We start from the raw sequence: 25,478 nt of genomic DNA, 5'->3' as shown, positions 1-25,478 counted from the left end.
ATGACCAATGAGTAATGAGTAATGCCCAATGATTAATGAGTAATGACCAATGAGTAATGAGTAATGAGTAACTGAGTCAGAGAAAATCCTTCCCTCTTCCCAGGTAATGACCAATGATTCTAATGAGTAATGACCAATTCCATCTAATGACCAATGGGTAATGAGTAATGACCAATGAGTAATGAGTATCCATCCATCAACCATGGGTTCTATCATTGAGTAATGCCCAATGATTAATGAGTAATGACCAATGAGTAATGAGTAATGACCAATGAGTAATGAGTAATGACCAATGAGTAATGAGTAATGAGTAATGAGTAATGACCGATGAGTAATGAGAAATGAGTAATGACCAATGAGTAATGACCAATGACCATTGAGTATTGAGTATAGAGAATTGACCAATAACCAATGACCAATGACCAATGACCATTGATTATTGAGTATTGAGCATTGAGAATTGACCAATGTCCATGTATTGAGTGAATGAGTAATGACCAATGAGTAATTGAGTACTGAGTAATGACCAATTGAGTATTGAGTACTGAGTAATGAGAATTGAGTAATGAGTACTGAGTACTGAGTAATGAGTAATGAGTAATGAGTATTGACCAATGAGTAATGTTAATGTCCCTAATTGTAATGAGTAATGTCCTGCAGAATGAAAAATGATCAAGATGATTCTAATCTTGTCCAAATGACCAATGGTGTAATATCAGTTGTCAGAGGGTGACAGTGTGTAATGTGTTCATATAATGAGTAATGTGACACCATCAGAGTCACTCTACTGATGTGACAGTGTGTTCTCCCCTGGGTGACAGTGTGTGTTGACCCTGGGTGACAGAGTGTGTTCTCACCTGGGTGACAGAGTGTGTTCCCCTGGGTGACAGAGTGTGTTCTCCCTGGGTGACAGAGTGTGTTCTCCCCTGGGTGACAGAGTGTGTTCTCCCCTGGGTGACAGAGTGTGTTCTCCCCTGGGTGACAGAGTGTGTTCTCCCCAATGGGTAATGACAGAGTGTGTTCTCCCTAGGTGACATTGTGTGTCCTGACCAATTATTGGGTGACAGAGTGTGTTCTCCCCTGGGTGACAGAGTGTGCCTCCCCTGGGTGACAGAGTGTGTTCTCCCTGGGTGACAGAGTGTGTTCTTCCCTGGTAATGAGTACAGAGTGTGTTCTAATGAGAAAGGTGACATTGTGTGTCCTCCCCTGGGTGACAGTGTGTGTTCTAACCCCTGGGTGACATTGATTCTTGAGGTGAGCATTGAGTGTGTTCTCCCTGGGTGACTGTTACTGTCCCTAATTGACACAGAGTGTGTTCTCCCCTGGGTGACAGTGTGTGTTCTCCCTGGGTGACAGTGTATGATCAAGTGTGTTCTCCCCTGGGTGACAGTGTGTTCAGAGGGTGACAGTGTGTCTGGGTGACAGAGTGTGTTCTCCCTGGGTGACAGAGTGTGTTCTCCCCTGGGTGACAGAGTGTGTTCTCCCCTAGGTGACAGTGTGTGTTCTCCCCTGGGTGACAGAGTGTGTTCTCCCCTAGGTGACAGTTCTCCCCTGGGTGACAGAGTGTTCTCCCCTGGGTGACAGAGTGTGTTCTCCCTGGGTGACAGAGTGTGTTCTCCCTGGGTGACAGAGTGTGTTCTCCCCTGGGTGACAGAGTGTGTTCTCCCCTGGGTGACAGAGTGTGTCCTCCCCTGGGTGACAGAGTGTGTCCTCCCCTGGGTGACAGAGTGTGTCCTCCCCTGGGTGACAGAGTGTGTTCTCCCTGGGTGACAGAGTGTGTAGTAATTGCTGGTGTAGTGTGGAAAGTATGTGCGTGTAAAGTGTAAAGTACGTGCGTGATTCAGAGTGTGTGTGTAATTGTGTGTGTGTGTGTGTGTGTGTGTGTGTGTGTGTGTGTGTGTGTGTGTGTGTGTGTGTGTGTGTGTGTGTGTGTGTGTGTGTGTGTGTGTGTGTGTGTGTGTGTGTGTGTGTGTGTGTGTGTGTGTGTGTGTGTGTGATTCACTTGGTGGGTACTGGTGGTGTGTGTGTGTGTGTGTGTGTATGTGCGTGCGTGCTTGTGTGTGTGTATCTGCATTCTCACCTGGGTGATGCGTGGGTGGGTACACTTGCTGTTGAGTCCATTGCGCTCCAGCCACTGGCTCTCAGGGTGGGGACAGTGCTGCTTGAGGGTGCAGCGGTTCTCCCCTTTACACCACACACAGCCAAACAGGGGGTCTGCCTTCAGACACAGGCCACAGCTACCCCTCTGGGCATCACACTTGTACAGGTGAACTGATGGGGGGGGGGGGGGATCACAGGGAGAGATCAGGTTAACACATCTCGCACATATACTTGATTTCAATCAGTCAATCAATCACATGCATTTATAAAGCCATTTGTACATCAGAAATTGTAACACAGTGCTTTACACCCAGCCTAGATTTAAAATGATAGCCTTCATGATGTATACTGGTAACTGTGGGTGAGAACTGTTCAGAACCCGTAGATCAATCACAGTCAGCATTTTAGTATTTCCAGAACATGGACAGTATTTGAATCATATTGTGGAAAGCATCATTTGTTGATACTGTATCTCTGTCCCTTGCTCTCTGTCTCAATCCTTCTCTCTTGCTTCTGTCTCACTCCCCCCCCTCTCTTCCTCCCTACCTTCCTCTCTCTCTCTCTTCCTCCCTACCTTCCTCTCTCTCTCTTCCTCACTACCTTCCTCTCTCTCTCTCGCTCTTCCTCCCTACCTTCCTCTCTCTCTCTTCCTCCCTACCTTCCTCTCTCTCTCTCTTCCTCCCTACCTTCCTCTCTCTCTCTCTTCCTCCCTACCTTCCTCTCTCTCTCTCTCTCTTCTTATCTCTCGCTCTCTCCTTCTCTCCCTGAATTTAGCTCCTGCGACCAGAAGCTTCTTGCCTCTGCTCATCCACTAGTTTAACATTTCATCTCCATGGAAACAGGACAGGTTTTTAATTGCCATTAGATGCTTGTGTGATTTGTCCATCAAATGATGCCTCCAGAGTAGCCCTCTCCCTGGGTTGCTAATGGGAGAGAAGAGGAGAAGGAATCCCTCTCTCTCTCCCCGTCTCTCCATGGACACAAAATGTTTCTATATATCCATTCAAATGTGAACACAAATGTGAGCGCAAATAAATCTAATTGCAAAGCCAGCGAGGTGCAGTTAATCATTGTCATTGGTGATTCTATTTGTAATGTATGGGTTTAAACCAACTAGTACCATCATTCATGGTTTAGTCCTTGTACATATATAATATACAGTTGTAGTCGGAAGTTTACATACACCTTAGACAAATACATTTCAACTCAGTTTTTCACAATTCCTGACATTTAATCCTTGTAAAAATTCCCTCTTAGGTCAGTTAGGATAACCACTTTATTTTAAGAATGTGAAATGTCAGAATAATAGTAGGGTTAATTATTTATTTTTTATTTCTTTCATCACATTCCCAGTGGGTCAGAAGTTTACAAACACTCAATTAGTATTTGGTAGCGTTGCCTTTAAATTGTTTAACTTGGGTCAAACGTTTTGGGTAGCCTTCCACAAGCTTCCCACAATAAGTTGGGTGAATTTTGGCCCATTCCTCCTGGTGTAACTGAGTCAGGTTTGTAGGCCTCCTTGCTCACACAGGCTTTTTCAGTTCTACCCACACATTTTCTATATGATTGAGGTCAGGGCTTTGTGATGGCTACTCCAATACCTTGACTTTGTTGTCCTTAAGCCATTTTGCCACAACTTTGGAAGTATGCTTGGGGTCATTGTCCATTTGGAAGACCCATTTGCAACCAAGCTTTAACTTTCAGACCAATGTCTTGAGATGTTACTTCAATATAGCCACATAATTTTCCTACCTCGTGATGCCATATATTTTGTGAAGGGCACCAGTCCCTCCTGCAGCAAAGCAATCCCACAACATGATGCTGCCACCCCCGTGCTTCACGGTTGGGATGGTGTTCTTCGGCTTGCAAGCGTTCCCCTTTTTCCTCCAAATATAATGATGGTCATTATGGCCAAACAGTTCTATGTTTGTTTCATCAGACCAGAGGACATTTCTCCAAAAAGTACGATCTTTGTCCCCATGTACAGTTGCAAACCGTAGTCTAACTTTTTATGGCGGTTTTGAAGTAGTGGCTTCTTCCTTGCTGAGCGGCCATTCAGGTTATGTCGATATAGGACTCGTTTTACTGTGGATATAGATACTTTTGTACCTGTTTTCTCCAGCATCTTCACAAGGTCCTTTGCTGTTGTTCTGGGATTTATTTGCACTTTTCATACCAAAGTACATTCATCTCTAGGAGACAGAACGCCTATCAGAAGCTTTTAAAGCCATGACATAATTTTCTGGAATTTTCCCAGCTGTTTAAAGGCACAGTCAACTTAGTGTATGCAAACTTCTAACCCACTGGAATTGTGATACAGTGAATTAAAAGTGAAATAATCTGTCTGTAAACAATTGTTGGAAAAATGACTTGTGTCATGCACAACGTAGATGTCCTAACCGACTTGCCAAAACTTTAGTTTGTTAACTTCTCTAGGGTAGGGGTAGCATTTGGAATTTTGGATGAAAAGTGTTCCCAAATTAAACTGCCTTCTACTCAGGCCCAGAAGATAGGATATGCATATAATTGGTAGATTTGGATAGAAAACACTCTAAAGTTTACAAAACTGTTACAAAGGTGTCTGTGAGTATAACAGAACTGATTTGACTGGTGAAAACCTCAGAAAAATCCATTTAGGAAGTAGGATTTTCTTTGTAGTAGTTTTCTATTCAATGCCATTACAGTATCCATTGACTTAGGACTCAAAATGCAGTTCCTATGCCTTCCACTAGATGTCAACAGTCTTTAGAAATTGTTTCAGGCTTGTATTCTGAAAAATGAGGGAGTAAGAGCAGTCTGAATGAGTGGACCCTGCCTTGTCACAGAGCTCTTCCATGCGCCTGCCTGAGAGAGTGCCTTTCTTGTTTACCTTTTATATTGACAACGTTATTGTCCGGTTGAAATATTATAGATTATTTAGGCTAGGATCGTTTGACATGTTTCTATGAACTTTACGGATATCATTTGGATTTTTTGTCTGCCTGTTGTGACAGCGTTTGAGCCTGTGGATTACTGAAGAAAACACTGCAACAAAACGGAGGATTTTGGATATAAAGAGAGACTTTATCGAACAAAAGGAACATTTATTAAACAAGGACATAGGCAATTACTAGGATCCTACCACGCTGTACACCTCATTGTGTTTCTCAATTAAATTGAAGGGGTCGCCTATGTCATTTTGTGGTACAATGTCAGGTTCCAACAAGCAGAGATGGTTCAGGCAGGGTTTCGGGCCCATCCCAGATTCGTGACCCTATACCAGCCCCCATGCTCTCCTTTCAACCCTAATGAGGATATTTTGTTGAGTATGGAGACGGGCAATCACCATCCCCAGTGTGCCACCCTCCTTCTGGCCCTGGATGAGGCATGCAGATTAGAGGTTGACCGATTAATCGGAATGGCTGATTAATTAGGGCCGATTTCAAGTTTTCATTACAATTGGAAATAGGTATTTTGGGACACCGATTTGGCCAATTATTTTTATTTTTTACACCTTTATTTAATGTTTATTTAACGAGGCAAGGCAGTTAAGAACACATTCTTATTTTCAATGACGGCCTAGGAACAGTGGGTTAACTGCCTTGTTCAGGGGCAGAATGACAGATTTTTACCTTGTCAGCTCGGGGGATTCAATTTTGCAACCTTACAATTAACTAGTCCAATGCTCTAACCACCTGCCTCTCATTGCACTCCACGAGGAGCCTGCCTGTTACGCGAATGCAGTAAGAAGCCAAGGTAAGTTGCTAGCTGGCATTAAACTTATCTTATAAAAAGCAATCAATCAAAATCACCAGTTAACTACACATTGTTGATGATATTACTAGTTTATCTAGCGCGTCCTGCGTTGCATATAATCGATGCGGTGCATATCGTTGCTCCAGTGTCCATCGTTGCTCCATAAACATCGATGCCTTTCTTAAATCAATACACATAAGTATATATTTAAACCTGCATATTTAACTAAAATAAATCCAGGTTAACAGGCAATATTAACCAGGTGAAATTGTGTCACTTCTCTTGCGTTCATTGTACGCAGAGTCAGTGTATATGCAACAGTTTGGGCCACCTAATTTGCCATAATTGTACATAATTATGACATAACATTGAAGGTTGTGCAATGTAACAGGAATATTTAGACTTATGGATGCCACCCGTTAGATAAAATACGGAACGGTTCCGTATTTCAAGGAAAGAATAAACGTCTTGTTTTCGAGATGATAGTTTCCGGATTCGACCATATTAATGACCTCATATTTCTATGTGTTATCATGTTATAACTAAGTCTATGATTTGATAGAGCAGTCTGACTGAGCGATGGTAGGCACCAGCAGGCTTGTAAGCATTCATTCAAACTGCACTTTCGTGCTTCTAGCCAGCAGCTCTTCGCAATGCTTCAAGCATTGCGCTGTTTATTACTTCAAGCCTATCAATTCCCGAGATTAGGCTGGTGTAACCGATGTGAAATGGTTAGCTAGTTAGCGGGGTGCGCGCTAATAGCGTTTCAAACGTTACTCGCTCTGAAACTTGGAGTAGTTGATCCCCTTGCTCTGCATGGTTAACGCTGCTTCGAGGGTGGCTGTTGTCGTTTTGTTCCTGGTTCGAGCCCAGGTAGGAGTGAGGAGAGGAACGGAAGCTATACTCTTACACTGGCAATTCTAAAGTGCCTATAAGAACATCCAATAGTCAAAGGTTAATGAAATACAAATGGTATAGAGGGAAATAGTCCTATAATTCCTATAATAACTACAACCTAAACTTATTACCTGGGAATATTGAAGACTCATGTTAAAAGGAACCACCAGCTTTCATATGTTCTCATGTTCTGAGCAAGGAACTTAAACGTTAGCTTTCTTACATGGCACATATTGCACTTTTACTTTCTTCTCCAACACTTTGTTTCTGCATTATTTATTTGAGGCTAAATTGATTTTATTTATGTATTATATTAAGCTAAAATAAGGGTTCATTCAGTTTTGTTGTAATTGTCATTATAAGAAATAAATAAATAAAAATCGGCCAATTAACCGGTATCGGCTTTTTTGGTTCTCCAATAATCGGTATCAGTATCGGCGTTGAAAAATCATAATCGGTCGACCTCTAATGCAGATACATCAACGCAGACCAATGTCAGGCTTGGAATCATCAGGACAAAAGGTATTTCCCGCTGTGCATGAACAATGAGGACATTCACTGTGATGTGGATGAGAATTTATGGCCAAATGCTCAAAAGGGAAAGGGAACAAGACAGGCTTGATGCAAATTATTGCGTGCTAAATGTTATGTTTTATTTTCATTCATTTAATTGAATGCTCTCATTACATTTCACAATAAACTTACATTTTGAATCAATGGTTGTGTGGTGAGAGCTGTTCACAATCCAAATGAATGCACACTGACAGGTTTTGAATGAAAGACTGGCTGCTTTACAAGTGTGACGAGTTTTGTACTAACAGTTGTGAAAATAGTACCAAAATGATAACAAAAGACTGTATTAACCAATACTAGATAGATAGATAGATAGATAGATAGATAGATAGATAGATAGATAGATAGATAGATCTGTGGTAATATGCTGCTGGGCAGAGGGAGACAACTGACAGAGGAAGGCGTGAAGCTAACAAGCACCACAGAGGAAGGCGTGAAGCTAACAAGCACCACAGAGGAAGTTGTGAAGCTAACAGGCACCACAGAGGAAGTTGTGAAGCTAACAGGCACCACAGGGGAGACGAGAGATAGTGAGAGAGGGGGAAAGAGAGAGGGAGGGAGAGAGAGAAACAGAGAGAGAGAGGAGCGAGAGAAAGGAGAGATGGAGAAAGAGAGAGGGGGGAGAGAGAGAGACAGAGAGAGGGAAAGTAAAGAGATGGGACTGGAGAGATGGAAAAAGGCAAGAGGACATGGCGAGACAACCGGTGTGAAGCTAACGAGGTGAACAGAAGGAGGGAAAAGGGAGGAGGAGAGAGCGAGAAAGAGAAGGAGAGAGAGAAACAGAGAGAGAAACACAGAGAGGGGATAGGAGGAGAGAGAGAGAGAAAGGAGAGAGGGAGCGAGAGAGAGAGGATAGGAGGAGAGAGAGAGAAAGGAGAGAGGGAGCGAGAGAGAGAGGGGAGAGAGAGACAGGGAGAGGGAAAGAGATGGCGACTGGAGAGATGGCGCGATGGGAAAAGGGAAGAGGATGTGGCGAGACGAGTGGTGTGAAGCTAACGAGGTGAACAGAAGGAGGGAAAAAGGAGGAAGAGCGAGAGAGAGAGAGAGAGAGAGAGGGAGAGCAGAGGGAAATTAGGTGTGAGAGATGGAGAGTAAGGGAGAGAAAGAGGGAGATGAGAGCAAAGGGAAATTAGGTGTGAGAGATGGAGAGTAAGGGAGAGAAAGAGGGAGATGAGAGCAGAGGGAAATTAGGTGTGAGAGATGGAGAGTAAGGGAGAGAAAGAGGGAAATTAGGTGTGAGAGATGGAGAGTAAGGGAGAGAAAGAGGGAAATTAGGTGTGAGAGATGGAGAGTAAGGGAGAGAAAGAGGGAAATTAGGTGTGAGAGATGGAGAGTAAGGGAGAGAAAGAGGGAGATGAGAGAGAGGGAGAGCAGAGGGAAATTAGGTGTGAGAGATGGAGAGTAAGGGAGAGAAAGAGGGAGATGAGAGAGAGGGAGAGCAGAGGGAAATTAGGTGTGAGAGATGGAGAGTAAGGGAGAGAAAGAAGGAGATGAGAGAAGAGGCAAAGTTATAACCAGACGCCGCCGCCCACCGCAGCAAAGTAATGCCACTTCTGTGCCTGTGCCGGTGTCAGGGGGATGGATACCGCCGCAACTGCCCGCCTGTTGCCATGGAGACCGGCTACACAGGCAACGGCGGTGATCGGGTGGGGTGTGTGTGGATGTGGGTGTGTGGGTGTGAGGGGGGAGGGGGGTCCTGACCTTTATTTTCGGCAGGGTTGTCGATGCTGAAGTCTCCGTTCCAGATGACCGTCAGGTCCACAGGGAGGCTGCTCATCTCCATCCCATCATATGAGTACTGTTGTCGCCATGGGGACCCAGAGAGGGGGAGATGGGGGGGTGAGATGGAGAGAACAGGGAGCGAGAGAAAGGGAGAGAGAGCACCAGAGAGAAAGAGAGAGGGGGTAGAGGAAAAGGCATTTGTAGAGCAGAAGTACTGTAAACACTCAAGCCAGGTAGAGGACATCTTCACAGACAACTACGTATCAAAGCTAGTCAGAGTGTTTGAGACACTCCCATTCAACAGTAGCATATCATATTAGCATATCATTCAGCATAGAATCCCTTTCATTGGGAGTCTTTCATTTCATACCAACCATTGTTCCAGAACTGAATGACACATAATAGTATTGCTGAGGGAAGCTGGAATTTAGAGAGGGCATTTAAACTCATCAAGGCTCTGTGCACATGTACAATGAGAGACATATCCTTGGGCATGGAGGACTGGTTCCAGACAGTGTACTGTAGGTACTAGCTCAATAGTACTGATTACTAGAAATGAGGAACCTGTATTGAGATTCTACAGTCAATGGCTCTCCAGACAGACCTGTTGTGCATCTTCTCACTTTCACAAATAACTTCAAATATGTCTCTGACCAACTCTCTCGGTATCTCTGTCCGAATGATCCTGGAGGCACTCCGCACTGCCAAAGCTGACTCTCTCCTCTGTTCTCATCCTACTAGACGTATCCTCTGCCATCAGATCCTCCTCTCCAGCCTCTCAGGGCTGGGTGTCTTAGGCTCTGCACACTCTTGGATTGCATCCTAGTTGGCAGGCCGCTCCTACCAGGTGACGTGGAGAGGATCTGCACCACATACTCTCACTACTCACTGCTGGTGTCCCCCAGGGCATAGTTCTAGGCCCTCTCCTCTTCTCTTTATAGCTCAAGTCACTGGGCTCTGTCATATCCTCACATGGTCTCTTCTATCATTGCTATGCAGATGACACTCAACTACTTTTCTCCTTCCCCCCTTCTTCACCCAGGTGGTGACACGCATCCCTGCGTGCCTGGCAGATATCTCAGCTTGGATGTCAGCCCACCACCTCAAGCTCAACAAGACAGAGCTTCTCTTCATCCCACGGAAGGCCTCTCCGCTCCAAGACTGCTCCATCACAGTTGACAACTCCACGGTGTCCCCCTCCCAGAGTGCAAAGAACCTTGGCATGACCCTGGACAGCACCCTGGCATTCACTGCAAACACCAAAGCAGTGACTCGCTCCTGCAGGTCGTGCTCCTCAACATTCGTAGAGTACGAGCCTACCTCACAGAGTACGAGTCACCTCCCGTCTGGACTACCGCAACTGTTGGCTTTGCTCTCCGCTTGTGCCATCAAACCCCTGCAATTTATCCAGAATACTGCAGCCTGCCTGGTGTTCAAACTTCCCATGTTCTCCCACGTCACCCCGCTTCTCAGCACACTCCACTGGCTTCCAGTCGAAGCTCACATCCATTACAAGACCAGCAGCAAGAGCAACTGCCCCTCCCTACCGATATATATATATATATATTTTGTGAACTAACACTCGTACTTGACTTTGTTTATACCTACTGTGATACACTACATGACTGAATGTATGTGGACATCTGCTCCTCCAACATCTACTTCCAAAATCATGGGCATTAATATGGAGTTGGTCCCTCCTTTACTGCTATAACAGCCTCCACTCTTCTGGGAAGGCTTTCCACTAGATGTTGGAACATTGCTGTGGGGACTTGCTTCCATTCAGCCACAATAACATTTGTGAGATCGGGCACTGATGTTGGGCGAGTAGGTCTGGCTAGCAGTCAGCGTTCCAATTCATTACAGAGGTAATGAGGTTAGGGGGTTGAGGTTAGGGCTCTGTGCAGGCCAGTCAAATTCTTCCACAGCGATCTCGACAAACCATTTCCGTATGAATCTCGCTTTGTGCACGGGGGCATTGTCATGCTGAAACAGGAAAGGGCCTTCCTCAAACTGTTGCCACAAAGTTGGAAGCACAAATTCGTCTAGAATGTCATTATATGTTGTACCATTAAGATTTCCCTTCACTGGAACTAAAACAGCCCCAGACAATTATTTATCCTCCACCAAACTTTACAGTTGGCACTATGCATTCTGACAGATAGCGTTCTCCTGGCGTCCGCCAAATCTATATTAATCCATCGGACTGGCAGATGGTGAAGTGTGATTCATGCTCGGCCATGAAAACCCATTTCATGAAGCTCCCGACGAACAGTTATTGTGCTGACGTTGCTTCCAGGGGCAGTTTGGAACTCGGGAGTGAGTGCTGCAACGGAGGGCAGACGATTTTTACTAGCTACGCATTTCAACATTCGGCCGTCCCATTCTGTGATCTGGTGTGGCCTACCACTTTGAGGCTGAGCTGTTGTTGCTCCTAGACGTTTCCACTTCACAATAACAGCACAGCAACTGATTTGTTGGAAAGGTCCTATAACGGTGCCACGTTGAAAGTCACTGAGCTCTTCAGTAAGGCCATTCTACTGCCAATGTTTGTCTATGGAGATTGCATTGTTGTGTGCTCGATTGTATACACCTGTCAGCAACAGGTCTGGCTGAAATAGCAAAATTCACTAATTTGTTGGGATGTCTACATACTTTTGTATATTTAGTGCATGTGGTTGTACCACCTAGCTTTAAGATGATTGCACTAACTGTATGTCGCTTAGTGACTAAAAGGTCAATGCAAATATCAAATACATTCCTTCCAACATGCTTTATATCCACAATTTCCATTGATTGTGTACACCTAAACATACACATACATAAACTTCCCTATTCATCCCGTTTACACCCCCAAAACACACCATCACCCCCTATACTCACCGAGGTGTTCTGGCACTGAACACAGCTGCTGTTGAAGCGGAGCGCGGGCACCCGCTGTTCCACGCCCTGGATGGTGAGCAGACACTCATAGCCCCGCTGTCCTGACTGTGGCTGGGGAAGGTTCTTGGCTCGCAGGGTGATGGGCTTCACCACGTTGACCGGCACCAGGATGCGCTCGGTGGGCAGCAGCTGGGGACACTCCTGTAAAAGCCACAGGGAGAGCTGGTCAGGAGGACCAAAACGACAGGAGCCAGACGTCAACAGTGTGTTACTCCCAATACACACTTGTTTCACACTGTGGATTTGGCATAATTTACTTTACTCGTGGTTGTTGAGAGAGAAAACGTTAACAAGAAGTATTGACTATGTTATGATATTTTGGGTTATACTTTGAAGTCAACATCATACCGTATGGGCTATTCTAGGACAACAGTGAAGCTACGTCCGAGTAGAGTTCAACCCTGTAGAAATCTACCTACAGGCCCAAGTCACGCCTCACATCCACAAGGTTAATACAGACACCATATCTAACTGTGAAACAACATTATAAATGGAAGGAATTATGAATGTCTTTTGGCGACTATGGTTGGGTGTGGTTGGGTAGTTATATCTGGTAGAGTTAGTGTTGGTTACCTCTAGTGGTTGGGTAGTTATATCTGGTAGAGTTAGTGTTGGTTACCTCTAGTGGTTGGGTAGTTATATCTGGTAGAGTTAGTGTTGGTTACCTCTAGTGGTTGGGTAGTTATATCTGGTAGAGTTAGTGTTGGTTACCTCTAGTGGTTGGGTAGTTATATCTGGTAGAGTTAGTGTTGGTTACCTCTAGTGGTTGGGTAGTTATATCTGGTAGAGTTAGTGTTGGTTACCTCTAGTGGTTGGGTAGTTATATCTGGTAGAGTTAGTGTTGGTTACCTCTAGTGGTTGGGTAGTTATATCTGGTAGAGTTAGTGTTGGTTACCTCTAGTGGTTGTGGTAGTTATATCTGGTAGAGTTAGTGTTGGTTACCTCTAGTGGTTGGGTAGTTATATCTGGTAGAGTTAGTGTTGGTTACCTCTAGTGGTTGGGTAGTTATATCTGTATTGATGAAGTTACCTGTGTTTGGGTAGAGTCTAGTAGTGCTGATGAAGTTATGTGTTGATGGTAGAGTCTACAGTGCTGATGAAGTTATGTGTTGATGGGTAGAGTCTATAGTGCTGATGAAGTTCTGTGTTGATGGGTAGAGTCTACAGTGCTGATGAAGTTCTGTGTTTGTCTACAGTGCTGATGTCTGTGTTGATGGGTAGAGTCTACAGTGCTGATGAAGTTCTGTGTTGATGGGTAGAGTCTACAGTGCTGATGAAGTTATGTGTCTGTGTTGATGGGTAGAGTCTACAGTGCTGATGATGGGTTCTGTGTTGATGGGTAGAGTCTACAGTGCTGATGTAGTTAGTTCTGTGTTGATGGGTAGAGTCTACAGTGCTGATGATATCTGTGTTGATGGGTAGAGTAGTGTGATGATGTGTCTGTGTGTTATGGGTGTTGTCTGTGTTGATGGGTAGAGTTACAGTGCTGATGAAGTTCTGTGTTGATGTAGAGTCTACAGTGCTGATGAAGTTCTGTGTTGATGGGTAGAGTCTACAGTGCTGATGAAGTTATGGGTAGAGTGTTGTGTTGATGGGTAGAGTTGTGGTGAAGTTCTGTGTTGATGGGTAGAGTCTTAGTGTTGATGAAGTTCTGTAGTCTGTGTTGATGGGTAGAGTCTACAGTGCTGATGAAGTTCGGTGACTGTGTGTTGATGGGTAGAGTCTACAGTGCTGATGAAGTTCTGTGTTGATGGGTAGAGTCTACAGTGTTGGTTACCTGTGGTTGATGGGTAGAGTCTACAGTGCTGATGAAGTTCTGTGTTGATGGGTAGAGTCTCAGTGCTGATGAAGTTCTGTGTTGTAGTTATAGAGTCTACAGTGCTGATGAAGTTCTGTACCTGTGTTGATGGGTAGAGTCTACAGTGCTGATGAAGTTCTGTGTTGATGGGTAGAGTCTACAGTGCTGATGAAGTTATGTGTCTGTGTTGATGGGTAGAGTCTACAGTGCTGATGAAGTTCTGTGTTGATGGGTAGAGTCTACAGTGCTGATGAAGTTCTGTGTTGATGGGTAGAGTCTACAGTGCTGATGAAGTTATGTGTCTGTGTTGATGGGTAGAGTCTACAGTGCTGATGAAGTTATGTTCTGTGTTGATGGGTAGAGTCTACAGTGCTGATGAAGTTCTGTGTTGATGGGTAGAGTCTACAGTGCTGATGAAGTTCTGTGTCTGTGTTGATGGGTAGAGTCTACAGTGCTGATGAAGTTCTGTACCTGTGTTGATGGGTAGAGTCTACAGTGCTGATGAAGTTCTGTGTCTGTGTTGATGGGTAGAGTACAGTCTGTGTTGATGGGTAGAGTCTACAGTGCTGATGAAGTTCTGTGTTGATGGGTAGAGTCTACAGTGCTGATGAAGTTATGTGTCTGTGTTGATGGGTAGAGTCTACAGTGCTGATGAAGTTCTGTGTTGATGGGTAGAGTCTACAGTGCTGATGAAGTTCTGTGTTGATGGGTAGAGTCTACAGTGCTGATGAAGTTCTGTGTTGATGGGTAGAGTCTACAGTGCTGATGAAGTTATGTGTCTGTGCTGATGGGTAGAGTCTACAGTGCTGATGTAGTTCTGTGTTGATGAGTAGAGTCTACAGTGCTGATGAAGTTATGTGTCTGTGTGTTGATGGGTAGAGTCTACAGTGCTGTGCATAAATACAACTCCCATCTCCTGGTGAGACAATTTTACTTTGTTAAACTGTGGGCTCAGATAAAGAAAGAGAGGAACAGAGTGAGAACACTGGGAGAGATAGAATGAGAGAGAGAGAATGAGGCAGATATAATAAGAGATATTATATGGAGAGATTGAGAGAATGAGAATATGGCAGACAGAGAGAAAAAACGAATAGAGAGAGAGACAGAGAAAGAGAGAGACAGAGAAAGAGACAGAGAAAGAGAGAGAGACAGAGAAAGAGAGAGAGGGAGAGAAAGAGAGAGAGACAGAGAAAGAGAGAGAGGGAGAGAAAGAGAGAGAGACAGAGAAAGAGAGAGAGGGAGAGAAAGAGAGAGAGAAAGAGAGAGAGACAGAGAAGCGAGAGAGAAAGCAAGAGAGACAGAGAAAGAGAGAGAGGGAGAGAAAGAGACAGAGAAAGAGACAGAGAAAGAGAGAGAGACAGAGAAGCGAGAGAGAAAGCGAGAGAGACAGAGAGAGAGGAAGAAAAGAAGGGGAGAGCAGATAAGGTGTTCTCTCGTTCCTGGAGTTGAGAAGTGAAGCGGAGCCGCCACATTGCCCGATAACACTTGTTTGAAGTTCATTAAAAACCACTTGATTGGGGTCCACTGAATGACTGGCTGGCTTGCATATAAAACACTTCACGACACTATTCAAAAAGTCATTATAGATAAATTACAGAGTGGCACAAATAATGTTTGCTTTACAAAACTGAGGAGATATGAATAATTTCTGTTGAAAATGGAGGAGCCCTATTTTCTGATAAGTCTGGGATGGCACGCTATGTCATATACACTATAGTGCACTATACATAGAGAATACAGTGTCATTTCAGACAGAAACAAGGTGAACTGGAGTGTACGATCGGTTGTGAAGTGTCTGACATCATTTGTGATATCATTTTGAATGAATCACTGAAGTAAGTTGACTGTCCAAGCGGAACAATTGTGGACTTATACAATGTAAATAAAGTCTTTGTCTGTATTCCTGTTATGATTTCACAATAACATTACCGAGAGCTTTTAAAACATCCAATGGAAAGTGACTTCACACCTAGTCAATAACACGGAGAGCTTTAAAACATGATTTCATCCAATGTAAAGTTAGAGTGTAGAAGTACTAACTTGTCAGGATGAGGATGATGTGATACACATCATCACACCTCACCACAAATCACACCTCACCACCAATCACACCACACCACCTCACCACCAATCACACCTCACCACCAATCACACCACACCACAAATCACACCTCACCACAAATCACACCTCACCACTCAATCACACCTCACCACAAATCACACCACCATCACACAAATCACACCTCACCACAAATCACACCTCACCACAAATCACACAAATCACACCACCAATCACACCCAAATCACACCACAAATCACACACAAATCACACCACAAATCACACCTCACCACAAATCACACCACACCACAAATCACACCTCACCACAAATCACACCTCACCACAAATCACACCACACCACAAATCACACCACCACCACAAATCACACCTCACCACAAATCACACCTCACCACAAATCACACCACACCAAATCACACCACAAATCACACCACACCACAAATCACACCACACCACAAATCACACCACACCACAAATCACACACCACAAATCACCACACCACAAATCACACCCACACCACAAATCACACCACACCACAAATCACACCACACCACAAATCACACCACACCACAAATCACACCACACCACAAATCACACCTCACCACAAACACTCACCACAAATCACACCACACCACAAATCACACCTCACCACAAATCACACCTCACCACAAATCGGGTGCCTGTGTGTTGATGGGTAGAGTCTGTTCTGTGCAGATGGGTAGAGTCTACACTCACCCAAATCACCACAAATCACACCAAATCACACCACAAATCACACCACACCACAAATCACATCCACCACACCACAAATCACACCACACCACAAATCACACCTCACCACAAATCACACACAAATCACACCACAAATCACACCACACCACACAAATCACACCTCACCACAAATCACACCACCACCACAAATCACACCTCACCACAAATCACACCACAAATCACACCACAAATCACACCTCACCACAAATCACACCTCACCACAAATCACACCTCACCACAAATCACACCTCACCACAAATCACACCTCACCACAAATCACACCACACCACAAATCACCACACCACAAATCACACACAAATCACACCACCAAATCACACCACACCACAAATCACACCTCACCACAAATCACACCACACCACAAATCACACCTCACCACAAATCACACCACACCACAAATCACACCACACCACAAATCACACAAATCACACACCACAAATCACACCACACCACAAATCACACCTCACCACAAATCACACCTCACCACAAATCACACCACACCACAAATCACACACAAATCACCACAAATCACACACCACAAATCACCACAAATCACACCACACCACAAATCACACCACACCACAAATCACACCACACCACCAATCACACCACACCACAAATCACACCACCACCACAAATCACACCACACCACAAATCACACCTCACCACAAATCACACCTCACCACAAATCACACCTCACCACAAATCACACCACACCACAAATCACACACAAATCACCACAAATCACACCACACCACAAATCACACCACACCACAAATCACACCACACCACAAATCACACCAAATCACACCACAAATCACACCACACCACAAATCAATCACACCTCACCACAAATCACACCTCACCACAAATCACACCACACCACAAATCACACCTCACCACAAATCACACCTCACCACAAATCACACCACACCACAAATCACACCACAAATCACACACACCACAAACCACACCACAAATCACACCACACCACAAATCACACCACACCACAAATCACACCACACCACAAATCACACCTCACCACAAATCACACCACACCACAAATCACACCACACCACAAATCACACCACACCACAAATCACACCACACCACAAATCACACCACACCACAAATCACACCACACCACAAATCACACCACACCACAAATCACACCACACCACAAATCACATCACACCACACCACAAATCACACCACAAATCACCACAAATCACACCACACCACAAATCACACCTCACCACAAATCACACCACACCACAAATCACACCTCACACCAGACCACAAATCACACCACACCACAAATCACACCTCACCACAAATCACACCCACACCACAAATCACACCTCACCACAAATCACACACCACAAATCACACCTCACCACAAATCACACCACACCACAAATCACACCTCACCACAAATCACACCACACCACAAATCACACCACACCACAAATCACCACAAATCACCACAAATCACACCACACCACAAATCACACCACACCACAAATCACACCTCACCACAAATCACACCACACCACAAATCACACACAAATCACCACACAAATCACACCACACCACAAATCACACCTCACCACAAATCACACACAAATCACACCACAAATCACCACAAATCACACCACACCACAAATCACACCACACCACAAACAAATCACACCACACCACAAATCACACCTCACCACAAATCACACCACACCACAAATCACACCACACCACAAATCACACCACACCACAAATCACACCACACCACAAATCACACCACACCACAAATCACACCACACCACAAATCACACCTCACCACAAATCACACAAATCACACACCACAAATCACACCACACCACAAATCACACCAGACCACAAATCACACCACACCACAAATCACACCACACCACAAATCACACCACACCACAAATCACACAGACCACAAATCACACCACACCACAAATCACACCACACCACAAATCACACCACACCACAAATCACACCACACCACAAATCACACCACACCACAAATCACACCACACCACAAATCACACCTCACCACAAATCACACCACACCACAAATCACACCACACCACACCACAAATCACACCACACCACAAATCACACCACACCACAAATCACACCTCACCACAAATCACACCACACCACAAATCACACCACACCACAAATCACACCTCACCACAAATCACACCACACCACAAATCACACCACACCACAAATCACACCTCACCACAAATCACACCACACCACAAATCACACCATCACCACAAATCACACCACACCACAAATCACACCACACCACAAATCACACCACACCACAAATCACACCTCACCACAAATCACACCACACCACAAATCACACCTCACCACAAATCACACCACAAATCACACCTCACCACAAATCACACCTCACCACAAATCCCACCTCACCACAAATCACACCTAACGACAAATCACACCACACCACAAATCACACCTCACCACAATCACACCACACCACAAATCACACCTCACCACAAATAACACCTCACCACAACACCACAAATCACACCTCACCACAAATCACACTTCACCAAATAAAGACAATTTCCCCAGTATCCTCTGCTCTCTGCCCTCTGCCCTCTGCTCTCTGGCCTCTGCTCTCTGCCCTCTGCTCTCTGCCCTCTGCTCTCTGCCCTCTGCCCTCTGCCCTCTGCTCTGCCCTCTGCCCTCTGCCCTCTGCCCTCTGCTCTCTGGCCTCTGCTCTCTGCCCTCTGCCCTCTGCTCTCTGCCCTCTGCTCTCTGCCCTCTGCCCTCTGCCCTCTGCCATCTGCCCTCTGCCCTCTGCTCTCTGCCCTCTGCTCTCTGCCCAATGCTCTCTGCACTCACCACTCCAGGCGATTGTGACACATACTTGACCAAAAACCTCTTCTTCATTACAGTTAACCACAACAGCGGTGACGTCATCGCTGCAATCACCCCCCCCCCCCCCACTCCTCTTGTTTCTCTCTGAGGGTCCGGCCTGGTGTGACCCCCTCCAGTAAATCCCCCTGGAGTGAGCATGTCATCATCTCAATAACCCCCCCCAACACCAACACCAACACCCATCACTCAAGGTGTACTCGAGGCCAAGTGCCTCTCAGTGGGCTTGATGACACTTGTCATATGTCCCGGCTTGGGTCCCAGCCTCAGATTTATAACGCCATTAAGCTGATATAATGTGTACGTGTTTATTCCCCCCTCCCCCGCTCCCAGTGATAAATAATGATGAGGACAAAAATAAACTGCCCCCCACCCTCTCCTTTGCTTGTCTCCCACACTACAGCCACACACACACACACACACACACACACACACACATACACACACACACACACACACACACACACAGCGAGCACAGGACAGACACACACACACACACACACACACACACACACACACACACACACACACACACACACACACCCTCTCTGCTGCTTTGCGTGTGGGTGTTCCCAGGCCCCTCCTATATCCTCTCCTGCCACCCTGGCTGTGTGATGTGTTGAGAGATGCTCAGTAGGCAGCTGCTGGCAGCTTTCTGTGGAGAGTGACTGACTCCAAGCAGAACAACAGAATAACTGAAGGGGCTCTTAATATGGAGTCTTCAGAGATGCCATTCTGTTCCGCAAGAGCTGTTTTTGTCAGGACAGACTATTAAGACCTTACAGAGGAAGGAAGGAGAGGGAGAGAAAGGCCTGAAATTAACCTTTCTATTGTTGATCACCTAGCCTCACCCCTCAGCCAATCACTGAAGAGGATCAGAGAGGAGGGAAGGGGGTGGCACTTCAAGGTACATCACTCTGCCTTGGGTACAGAGGTGAGATACTGAATGCCCCCTTCACCTAGTCTCTCTCTCTCTCTCTCTCTCTCTCTCTCTCTCTCTCACACACACACACACACACACACACACACACACACACACACACACACACACACACACACACACACACACACACACACACACACACACACACACACACACACACACACACACACACACACACACACACACACACACACACACAGTGACTTTCCCATCAATCAATCAGACACTCCCTGACATAGCTACATTTCCCACCAAGCAGCAGTGCACCTGGGAAGCAATGCTCTCTTCTTATGAAGACACTGTGTTGTCATCACACTGTATCTCAGTGTTCAGTAAAAATCCTCTCTGTCATTCTCTCGCTCTCTCCCTTCTCTCTGTCTCTCTCCCCTCTTTCCTCCCTCTCTACTGAGAGATTTCTAATCCCTGGGACCCACTTAGAATGGATAATTAGCAGCATGGGTGAGTTGTAGACGATAGAGAGAGAGAGAAAATGACAGAGGGAAAGAGCAGGACACAGAGTGGGAAAAGGCGTGGAGTAGAATGTGGAAACTATTGGCAGAGGCTGCAGTGATCTGGCAGAGACAGAGAGAAAAAGTGACAGAGCGAGGGGTGAGAGAGAAAAGAATGAGAGAGAGAGAGAGATGTGTGATGTGTGTGTGTGTGTGTGTGTGTGTGTGTGTGTGTGTGTGTGTGTGTGTGTGTGTGTGTGTGTGTGTGTGTGTGTGTGTGTGTGTGTGTGTGTGTGTGTGTGTGTGTGTGTGTGTGAGTGGAGGTGAGAGAATCTTTAGCTCCCTGTCAGACTGAGACACACAGACCTGGTGGGCGATTTGCCAGGCCTCCCTCCAACAGGCTTTTGTTTCATCCTCCATCTCACAGCCCTGCGCAAAGACTATCTCTCTCTCTCTCTCTCTCTCTCTCTCTCTCTCTCTCTCTCTCTCTCTCTCTCTCTCTCTCTCTCTCTCTCTCTCTCTCTCTCTCTCTCTCTCTCTCTCTCTCTCTCTCTCTCTCTCTCTCTCTCTCCCTCACACTCCATTCCTTCTTCTCCATCTCTGTCCCTGGCTCTCTCTAGGCGTCTCTATCTCCCCCCCCCTCCTCCCTCCCTTACACTCCCATCGCTCTTCTCCATCTCTCTCCCTGGCTTTTTCTGTCTCCCTCCCTCTCCTGGCTCTTTCTAGGTGTCTCCCTCCCTCTCTCTCTCTCCCTGGCTCTGTCTCTGTTCATTCTGGAGCCAAGTCTCTGTTTCAGTGCTATTTGATACTGTTTTGATGCCTATTCTCCCTGCCATTCATCCTGACAATATTGGTCAGTCCCCTTGTTCTTTTGTTTGAGCTTTTCGTATTTAACATGTGTTATTATCCCCACGTCACTTTTCGTATTTAACATGTGTTAATATCCCCACTTCACTTTTAGTATTTAACATGTGTTAATATCCCCACTTCACTTTTAGTATTTAACATGTGTTAATATCCCCACTTCACTTTTAGTATTTAACATGTGTTAATATCCCCACGTCACTTTTAGTATTTAACATGTGTTAATATCCCCACGTCACTTTAGTATTTAACATGTGTTAATATCCCCACTTCACTTTAGTATTTAACATGTGTTAATATCCCCACGTCACTTTTAGTATTTAACATGTGTTAATATCCCCACGTCACTTTAGTATTTAACATGTGTTAATATCCCCACGTCACTTTAGTATTTAACATGTGTTAATATCCCCACTTCACTTTTAGTATTTAACATGTGTTAATATCCCCACTTCACTTTTAGTATTTAACATGTGTTAATATCCCCACGTCACTTTAGTATTTAACATGTGTTAATATATCACTTTAGTATTTAACATGTGTTAATATCCCCACTTCACTTTTAGTATTTAACATGTGTTAATATCCCCACGTCACTTTAGTATTTAACATGTGTTAATATCACTTCACTTTTAGTATTTAACATGTGTTAATATCCCCACGTCACTTTAGTATTTAACATGTGTTAATATCCCCACTTCACTTTTAGTATTTAACATGTGTTAATATCCCCACGTCACTTTAGTATTTAACATGTGTTAATATCCCCACTTCACTTTTAGTATTTAACATGTGTTAATATCCCCACGTCACTTTTAGTATTTAACATGTGTTAATATCCCCACATCACTTTCAGTATTTCTTAATATCCCAACATCACTTTTAGTATTTAACATGTGTTAATATCCCCACTTCACTTTTAGTATTTAACATGTGTTAATATCCCCACTTCACTTTTAGTATTTAACATGTGTTAATATCCCCACGTCACTTTAGTATTTAACATGTGTTAATATCCCCACGTCACTTTAGTATTTAACATGTGTTAATATCCACACTTCACTTCTAACATTGGTTATTTTCACATTGACATGGTTGTGGTCTGGTTACAGTTGGGACTGCCAATGCCGTTGGAACTAGTGCCAATTACATGTGTCAATGAACATCTCTTAATAGTTCCATCCAATTCATCAGATAGATGCTGACAAACTCCTGCTCTGATCCAGCTCGTTAGGGGCCCGTTTGGCCAGGAAATCAACCTGGAGGGCTTTGATAGGTTTTAATATCATGAACACATATTTCATGGGTTTCCATGTCCCCCAGGGAGGTAGTGGGTAGAGGGTCCTCTGATGTGAAGACATGTGTGGTGTTGTAGCACGACGCCACAGGCAGACAGGGGGGAAGACAGGAGGGATGGAGGGAGAAAAGGATTTGATGCCCCCCTCGTTCACCTCAGACAACCCCAGAAGACATACAGTAGATAAGATGACCCAATGTTTTTGAAAATAAAGCTTTACTGAATCTGAACATAAACTAGTATCTATGGATTCACACAAATAGTGTTTATTCACATAACAAACAACATATCTGGGAGAGGGGAGCGTGTTCATGCTTTAGATGAGTGAGTTTTTACGTGGGGCTGTCTGCGGCCATTTTGGATTGACATTGTTTTCCATGTCAACAGCATGAGCTGAAAAACGGAGTTCGCGGGCAATGCAACATCACGTTATAGTCTGAGCAGCTTCTGCCTGGCCACTCCCATCGGTTACCCAATGACAACAAAGCCCGGCGTGACCTCCGGCCTAGCTAGCTTCAGTGATTTATCTTTGTGCATACTAACAGGGGGCTCAGTCAGCGGGAGGCCTCTGCATCACGTCGCTCATTACAAAACATCAGCGGATTACCCAGATGGACTTCCTGAAATCCCTTCATTGGAATAATACAGTGAAATGCATCTATCCCAGGGTCGCCGCGAGGGGCCATCCCACTTGTCTGAGCAAAGTTGACATGTCATTGTCTTCTGCTTGGAGTGGTGGAGGGTTGGGGGAGTGTGTGTGTGCATGTGTGTGTGTGTGCATGTGAGTGTGTGTGCATGTGTGTGTGTGTGCGCGTACGTTTATGTGTCTATGTGCGAGTGCACCCGCGCATGCGAGGCAAATCCATTAATTCGCAGTGACGTTGAACGTAGCAACAATCCCCGACCCCCAATCCCGAGGTTAATTAAATCCAAATTAAGCTCGTTAGGCGGACAGAAACACCTGCTTTTTAAAACAACAGTCAAACAAAAACATGTTGGGGAGAGATGTCATTAACGTGCTAATGCTAAATCCCCCCAGCTTTATTTGGGGGCTGGGTTTTCGTCAGTCAACACAATGAGAAGAATCCTACTATTATCCCTGGGTCAATATTGACCACCAACACAAGTGTTAATTGGATCCTGAAACGCCAAGCTCAGTTTCACCTACTCTCGGAGCAGTTCAAAGAGATAATGAATATCTAATTATTATTTTTCTATTCCAGCTACGTTTATACATGTTACATGTGCTTGAATCGCTCGGGGCAGAGATGGTGTTCTAATGTGGGATTCTAAATCATGGAGCATAAAACTCATCAAAAGAGGAAAACCCTCCCTGAGCTTGTTGCTGCTTGCTGTGGAGCGCCTGGCAACAGACATCAAGACAGGGATCTTCATCATGGATGCCCTGAGGGCCAGATTAACTACACAGTTCCTCCCCATGCTGCCCTACTGCCATTCCTTCCATCAACACCACACAACCCACACACACAGACAGACAGACAGACAGGGATCTTCATCATGGATGCCCTGAGGGCCAGATTAACTACACAGTTCCTCCCCATGCTGCCCTACTGCCATTCCTTCCACACCACACACACAGACAGACAGACAGACAGACAGACAGACAGACAGACAGACAGACAGGGATCTTCATCATGGATGCCCTGAGGGCCAGATTAACTACACAGTTCCTCCCCATGCTGCCCTACTGCCATTCCTTCCATCAACACCACACAACCCACACACACAGACAGACAGACAGACAGACAGACAGACAGACAGACAGACAGACAGACAGACAGACAGACAGACAGACAGACAGACAGACAGACAGACAGACAGACAGACAGACAGGGATCTTCATCATGGATGCCCTGAGGGCCAGATTAACTACACAGTTCCTCCCCATGCTGCCCTACTGCCATTCCTTCCATCAACACCACACAACAGACAGACAGACAGACAGACAGACAGACAGACAGACAGACAGACAGACAGACAGACAGACAGACAGACAGGGATCTTCATCATGGATGCCCTGAGGGCCAGATTAACTACACAGTTCCTCCCCATGCTGCCCTACTGCCATTCCTTCCATCAACACCACACAACCCACACACACAGACAGACAGACAGACAGACAGACAGACAGACAGACAGACAGACACACATACACATACACATACACATACACACACATACACACACTCCCAAACACACACACATACACACACACATCCTCAAGGCCGGTGTGGTGCCAGGGAGAGAATCCAGGTCTGTTTTGTAGCTCATCAAGCTACACAGTAAAGATGTCTAATTACAGTGAGTCCTGCTTCAAAGGGAAAAGGCCAG

At 45.2% G+C, this 25,478-nt stretch overlaps 1 protein-coding gene across 1 annotated transcript in view; it reads right to left on the bottom strand.

Annotated features, from left to right (window-relative positions):
- LOC135516590 (plexin-A4-like) overlaps positions 1–25,478 on the bottom strand; it is a 104,851-nt gene that overhangs the window by 42,228 nt on the left and 37,145 nt on the right. Inside the window, exons 7-9 of the mRNA XM_064940937.1 lie at positions 11,911–12,111; positions 9,007–9,103; positions 2,081–2,271 (exon numbers count right to left, since the gene is read on the bottom strand). Of these exons, the coding sequence (XP_064797009.1) occupies positions 2,081–2,271; positions 9,007–9,103; positions 11,911–12,111 (489 nt within the window). The remainder of the gene's footprint in view (positions 1–2,080; positions 2,272–9,006; positions 9,104–11,910; positions 12,112–25,478) is intronic.

Source organism: Oncorhynchus masou, chromosome 27, assembly GCF_036934945.1.
Source record: "Oncorhynchus masou masou isolate Uvic2021 chromosome 27, UVic_Omas_1.1, whole genome shotgun sequence".
NCBI classification, from domain to species: Eukaryota; Metazoa; Chordata; class Actinopteri; order Salmoniformes; family Salmonidae; genus Oncorhynchus; species Oncorhynchus masou.
This window is presented reverse-complemented; position numbering and strand designations above follow the sequence as displayed.